Source organism: Frankliniella occidentalis, unplaced genomic scaffold (genome assembly GCF_000697945.3).
Source record: "Frankliniella occidentalis isolate FOCC.00 unplaced genomic scaffold, Focc_3.1 Scaffold148, whole genome shotgun sequence".
Taxonomy (NCBI): Eukaryota; Metazoa; Arthropoda; class Insecta; order Thysanoptera; family Thripidae; genus Frankliniella; species Frankliniella occidentalis.
Window position 1 is genome coordinate 247,519 of NW_026267275.1, and position 6,640 is coordinate 254,158.

The 6,640-nt window shown below is 54.1% G+C and overlaps 1 protein-coding gene across 2 annotated transcripts in view; it reads right to left on the minus strand.

The window, feature by feature from the left end:
• LOC113205181 (adenylate cyclase type 6) overlaps positions 1 to 6,640 on the minus strand; it is a 114,332-nt gene that overhangs the window by 38,475 nt on the left and 69,217 nt on the right. For both annotated transcript variants that reach the window (XM_052271049.1, XM_026420692.2), the window contains exons 3-5: positions 2,765 to 2,959; positions 1,675 to 2,028; positions 734 to 1,048 (exon numbers count right to left, since the gene is read on the minus strand). In XM_052271049.1, the coding sequence (XP_052127009.1) occupies positions 734 to 1,048; positions 1,675 to 2,028; positions 2,765 to 2,857 (762 nt within the window). In that variant the 5' untranslated portion in view covers positions 2,858 to 2,959. The remainder of the gene's footprint in view (positions 1 to 733; positions 1,049 to 1,674; positions 2,029 to 2,764; positions 2,960 to 6,640) is intronic.

The window sequence follows — 6,640 nt, forward strand, 5'->3', positions numbered from 1 at the left end:
AGAGAGAGAGAGAGAGAGAGAGAGAGAGGATTCGGATTGTAAGGGGCGCAAAAGAGCAATTTCGCTGAGTAGCAACGCCACTAGGCGCGCACATCAAGAGAGTGAGTGAGAGAGAGAGGCAGAGGAAGAGGTGGGGGTGGAGTGTGTCGAAGCAATGAGATAAAGAGAGAGAGCGAAGTGTAAAGACAGAAGCCCCCCCCCCCCTCTCTCTCTCTCTCTCTCTCTCTCTCTCTCTCTCTCTCTCTCTCTCTCTCTCTCTGGCCCCTTCCCTCCCACGTTGTCCCTCGCGCTAGCAGCGGGCCGCGTCCCTTTTCTATCCCCATTCAAAGTTTCCATTCCCTCGTTATCCCCACTTCCCTCCGACTCTCCAGCCCACGCAGGAAAAGAGAGGAAGTCACAGTATTGTGGTGCGCGCTCCTCGGGCGCCGGCGTGTGAATGCCTTTTGCGCGGGACCCCTTTTCTGTGGTGCCCGGCGGGAGCGCCGAGCGCCGCGGGGCTGGCTTCGCTCGGCTTCGCTTCCCAGCGGGGACTTGCAGGCGCGCAAGGCAGCAACGGCACACCGTCCCTTTTGAACACCGCACGCCCCCGCGCCCGCCCGCCCGACTCATCAGCGCCGCCTGTAAATAACCCAGCCTCACCTGCGAATAACCAAGCCTCGTCTGTGAATAACCCAGCGTCGTCGCACCGGAAATAACATGTCTCCGGCCCTCTCTGTCTGTCACTGGGACTCACCTGCAGGTTCCGAAAGCGGTGCGTGCGGCAGAGGCGGTGGCAGCGGCGCTGCAGCGCCCAGCCCAGCCTGGCCAGCGGCCTCTTGGGCTTGGAGCGGCCCTTGCCGGGCTTGGCGCCCATCAGGTACACGGCCTCGGCGTCGCAGACGACGCGCGCGTCCCCGCGCGCCGCGGCCGCGCAGTCGCCGCCGTCGAGGTCGCCGACGGCCGCCTCGGCGTCCAGCCGGGCGCCGTTGCCGGGTGACGCCTCGTCGCCCCAGGAGTCGTCGGCCTCGTCCTCCTCGCGGATGCTGGCGTTGCGGCTGCCCATGGAGCTCTGGAAGCAAAGCGGTGGCGGTGGCGGTGAGCGGCGTGGTCGTGACCGGGGGCCCCAGGACCCGCACCCCAGCCCATCGGCCGCAAGTGGATTTTCACGGGCCGCTGCGCCGCCCGCTCCCCACTCGCTCTGTAATCCCGCGCCCGCTCCCGCGCTTCCCGGAGCTGATCACTGATCCCCCTGTTTCGTGCGAATGACGCGGGTGGGGCCCCAGTGCGGCTGCGGCCGGCCCGGACCCTCCTCGTCACGCGCTGCGCTCCGCTCACGATCAGGTTTCCGATTTTGTCCAAGGCAGAGTAGTTATAGGGTAGCGCGGTAACCTTTCGAGACTTTGTACACCAAAGTTCTGGACTTGATTTGTATATCATTCACTGAGAATTTCACAAAAATCATAGAAGTTTCGGTGGAGCGCAAGCTTGAAATTCTCAAAATCAGCAAAGATTGATAGTTTTTCAACCAAATTTTTTTGAACGATCCGAAACATCTGAACATTCGTATGGAGACTAATAAATCAAAATTGAAGTCATGGAATTTGTCATATTTTACACCTTTGACTATGACACCTTTTATACACCTTTAGACATCTTTAATAATTGAATACGCCACGAGTTCAACTAGGTACTCACCCCCAGCATGCGGTTGCCGGCCAAGGCTCTAGCGCGCATGGCGCCCGGGGCGGCGGGTGGCGCGCCGGCCGCGCCCGCCGAGGTGTTGAAGTGCTCGATCACCTCCCAGTTGGACTTCCTGGGCTGGTGCGGCAGCTGCGGCGAGGCGGGGCTCGGGCTGTGCGAGGGCGACGAGCTGGCGGGGGACGACCCTGGCGCGGGGTCCCCTGGCCGCAGCAGCGCCGACGACTCGCGGAGCTCCAGGACGCCGCCGACCACGCCGCCGCCCCCGCCCCCGCCGCGCGCAGAGCCGCGCAGGTGGTGGCGCAGGCTGGCGCAGCGCCGCCCCCCGCGTGACTCGGCCGCCCCACCGTCCTGCCAAACACGACCCGAACGCGTTGTCTCAGAGAGCCCGGCGGAACAGCTGCTTTGCTTTTGACGCAGGCTGTCAGGAAGGCCGCAACCGCCCCTGCCGTGCCTCAAAGGTGCAAATTAAAATTCTTTTCCGTAAAGGACACAATGAGGGAGGCAGCAGCAGTGGGCGCCGGTGGCTGACGAGGGAAGTATAAGGAAGCTGGGCTGTAGAGAGAAAGGTGTCAAACAGACGGACGGGGGCTAATGAATGCCGCTTTTACAAAACAAGAGTGGTGTCGCAAACTGTTCCAAAGCGAATCGCTACAACAAAGAACAAGGTAACCTTCGGAAGTGTCGATCTCCGATACTGGAAAGTCCGAGGCGAGAGAAAGTCGTAATTCACCATAACAGACACATCAGAGATACCTAACACGCCAAGTTGTTTGCACAATACACACAAAATTCTTCGTATTGGCTTATCGCATTTCAATTTCTTCGCAGCTTACAAAACAAAGGTTTTAGGCATTGTGTCTTTGGTTCGAGCAAGTTCCATTGAAAAATTTATTCTGTTGTAATTTAACATTAAGAAATTCTTCATAAATTGTTTTTGGCTTTATGTCAATCTAAAGCGATCACTTTAGATAATTTATTATTTCCTGTCGTATGAGAGAATCAACTTTTCTAATGGAATTTCCTTTAATCAAACAAACATTTTTTTTTTTGTTTTTCGAGTCTACAAGTGTTGTTTTTCACTCACATCGTCTGGGTTCTTCTTGGGCCCCCGCAGGCTGAGGCGCCGCTTCCAGTCGACGGGCCGCCGGGTGGAGTCGTTGCTCCAGCTGCGCAGCATGGCCGCGGTCACATCACGTCCGGGCGGCGCGGGGGGCAGCGGGGGCCCAGGCGGGGGCAGCCCCGCGCGCGCGCGCCCATCCCGCCCGAGGGTCCGGTGGACCTGCAGGAGGTAAAGGTGAAATGTGATTAAATCCTCCTTATTGAACAATCCGCTTTCTGCAACTGCTGAAAACTATAGGGTGGGCATGTGCTAAATATAGGGGCTAGGGTTTATTTCCTTTACAAGAGGAATTACAACAAGCACAACGCTTTAGCACATTTTACTGCTTTCTAGTGCCTTTGAGATTCTTGAAATAAGTACGCATTAAACGAGCCTTTTTTATGGTTACAGTTGCAGCTATCAGCGCCTCCTGAACCCATCCACAAGGCAAATCGTGCATACCACCGCAAGCACGACCAACGACACCGCGGTGGCGCGCCAAGGCCGTAAGAGGCATGTTTACATTCCACAGGCCTGGAATTCACAAAAGGAAGTCGCACACTGGCCGAAATGCGTTCTGAAAGCCTGTGACGCAAACAACTTTATTGACATTGAAACATTTTTTGCGTCTCCGCTCTGACCAGCCCTGCGACTCTTGCGGGGCTGCCCACACGGAGAGCCCCTGTGCTGGCCGGGGCGGGCCGCGCGCGCACACGGCTGTCGCCTGGGTTGCCTACCCTCGACTCCGCAGGCGTTCGGCCGAGGAGGACCTCGGGAGCACAACCCCGCTGTTTATTATTTATGGCCCGCGTTGTTTGGAGCGTCTGGTTACGTTATTTTGCGTCCGCTCACCCACACCGACGCTCTCTCCTCTCCCCTCTTTCAAAAGAAATATTAATAAAGATAATTGGCACTTAACTTCGGCACGCGAACACGACTCCACCTGGCACACCCCGCGGCGTGACATATTTCGCCAGACTTTTTTCTTTCTTTTTTTTAGAATCCGCTGCTGATGTCACAAAAGTAATAATAACGACAGTTTGCAGGCGGAGACCGGATGGGCAGAGCCGTCAAATAACTGAAACCACCCCCTGCCACGACGCGACGCGCCGATTCGGGACAAAGAATGTTTTTATCACCACCCCCGCCGTGTGCGGTCGTAACTTAATACGTGGCGCGGCCAGAATCGCACCCCTCCACAACATCACCCGCCACCTCTCTCTCTCTCTCTCTCTCTCTCTCTCTCTCTCTCTCTCCCCCACTTGCTCACCCTCTGCTCTTCCCATTGCCCGTGTGGCTGAAATGAATCGGTTTGAATGGCGAGGCAGGAGGGCTGGGCCTCTCACCGCCGCGACCGTCGCTTCTACGCCACGCCCTGCACGCGCTGTTGGTGACGGGGAGGAGAGGCCAGGTCTGGTCTGACCACCCCATCCATCCACATTTTTTCACGTACAATAAAATGAAATTAACCTCTCACGAGAAGTGAGGCACGCTATACTAAAAAGTCTTACAAAGGGTCTCACTGTAAGTTTACACTGAAATCTGCGGAAATCTGTAAAACGTTAAGGATTAGCCGCTGGACAAGCATAATGTGTTTACTTCGCTCCCTCTAATAAAAGGTCTGGCTGGTTTAACAAGCCAATAGTTCTAGCCAACAGGTTTTGGGGTCTGTGGGGCGTGGCGGGGCGTGGTGGGGTGCGGCGGCCGGGCATGGTGGGGCGTGGATCGGGGCGGGGTGCGGCGGCCATTAGGGGGCTGGCGAGTCGGGTTACCGCCCAGCCCCCCTGCCCCACCAGCTCCACGCCCCGCGCTCCGTTCGAGAAAATCGGTGGGCAAGGGTGAGGGAGGAGAGAGCGGGGGTGGGCACGTGGGGGAAGGCAAGGTAGGGTGTGGGTGGGTGGGGGAGGTGTCCTGTCTCGTCGAGCCAAGGAGCTGGTTAAACCGCTCGACCAAACAAGGGTGTTTGGATTGTGTGCAAACGAGCAGGCCACGGCAAGGTTTTCGTGAGTTAAAGGTAAGGGGGGGGATTATCGACCGAGGGTGGCAGTCAGGAAATGAGAGCGGGCCCCCCCTTTTGTGTGTGATCGGCATATTCTGATTGACCAGTCTGACGGCACGGACCGATGATGTTTTGTGTGATTGGCTTTGGCGCGTTTATAAGCACGCGTAAATGAAAAGCACAGAGTTGGTTTAATTAGCCGTTGTATCGTAGCCACCGCCAGTGTTTACCCACGGGAGGGAGCTGCGGAGCGCAGGGGGTGGGGGCCGAGGCTGGCTGGAGCGCACGGTATTCAAACCGACCGCATAGTAGTTGTGCACATTATATTGGAGAGGCGGTAGTGGACACCATGCATGACTAACGCCAGAACAAAAAAAAAAAAAAAAAAAAAAAACAAGTATCTCCCCTCCATGTGCCAACTTGTGACATATTTTTGTTTCGGTTCATATTACTGAGATCTACACTCAAAAAACGAAATCCTTTAGAATTAAGGAATTTTGGGTCGGCGACAAGGGCATTTTTTGACCTGGCTTTCTTTCTTTCTTTATTTCTTTCTTGTTGTTTTCCTCTTTTGCTTTATTTTCAAGGACTTGATTTTCAATGGTTATTTTGTTCTCGTCTGCTCGTAATATACCTATAACACCTGTTTCCAAATATTATTATTTATCTGCTACGCGCTTTTGGCCACATTTCACAGAGCAAAGTAAAGAAACGAAGTAGAACTCCAAAAGTAAAACGATCATTGCTTTTTAAGAGCAGCAATTTCTGCGTGGTGGATATTTTCGCGGTGACGGTGCTAATCCCGAAACGCGATGAAAAGCGCCGAGGTTCTGCATGTGGCAGCTCGTTTACACCCAGCTCGCGCTGTTTGACACTGGAAACGAAATCATCGACGTTTTAATAAAACGCGGACACCGCAAAAATAATGATAACGTTTAGGAAAATGCAGAATAATAAAAGAAAAACAGACGAAAGTGGGAATAAGGGGAATAACGGTTGAGGTGGTGCGAGCAGGCGAGGGGCTGGTTCGTGCTGCTGCTTGACAACAAAAGCCCCCACGCGACGTAAATAACGCGGATAAAAAAACAGGGGCGCTACGCTCCGCACGCCATATCTGTACCATGTCAGCATTACCTTAATAGCGTGATTGTTTGCCAAAATGAGGTGGGGTAGCGTCCGCCCCGCGCAGCTGTGCATGCCCGCCATTACCGATATCACCCGATACACCTCGCCCGATCGGGTACATAGGGCGCAGCTCATCTGTGTACACAGAAGCTCTGCTTCCCTGTGTGGATTTTCGTTTGAAAACCGTGTTATACTCTCAAACGACCGGCAGATTTTTTAATTTTATTTTTCTCTCTCGGAAGGGGCCGGGGCGTCCAGACGTCTCCTGACGCCGGCAGCTGCTTGTTTAGCATTTCTTGATTGCGACCTTTTAAGTCGCATCACCTTCTCAGGAAATTCTTTTGTACGATGCAAGCGTCTGCCATTGTAGACGCTGTCGAGCCGCTCAAAATACGGTTTCCCACCCTCTCCTCCCAACCCCATCATCACCTAGCTCACTGGTTTCACTCGCTCTCTATCTCGTTATGTGTTTTGATAGCCGTCTGTCGCGGCTGCTATACCTTCCTTTTTTATAATCTCACTAAGAAGATGATGTAATCTCAAGATGAGCCCCGACAACATTGTTTCCGCGGGAAGCAATTAGTCTCACGGTAAAAACAATGTCTATTTTTTTAGGCAAAAAAGGAAAAACTTTGAGGAACTCTCTTTTTTGAGTAAAACCTCCTGAGATTCGAGGAGTTTTTCTCATAAAAAGAAGATATTTCACACATTTTTGAGGAGCCTTTCTAAAATGTCTG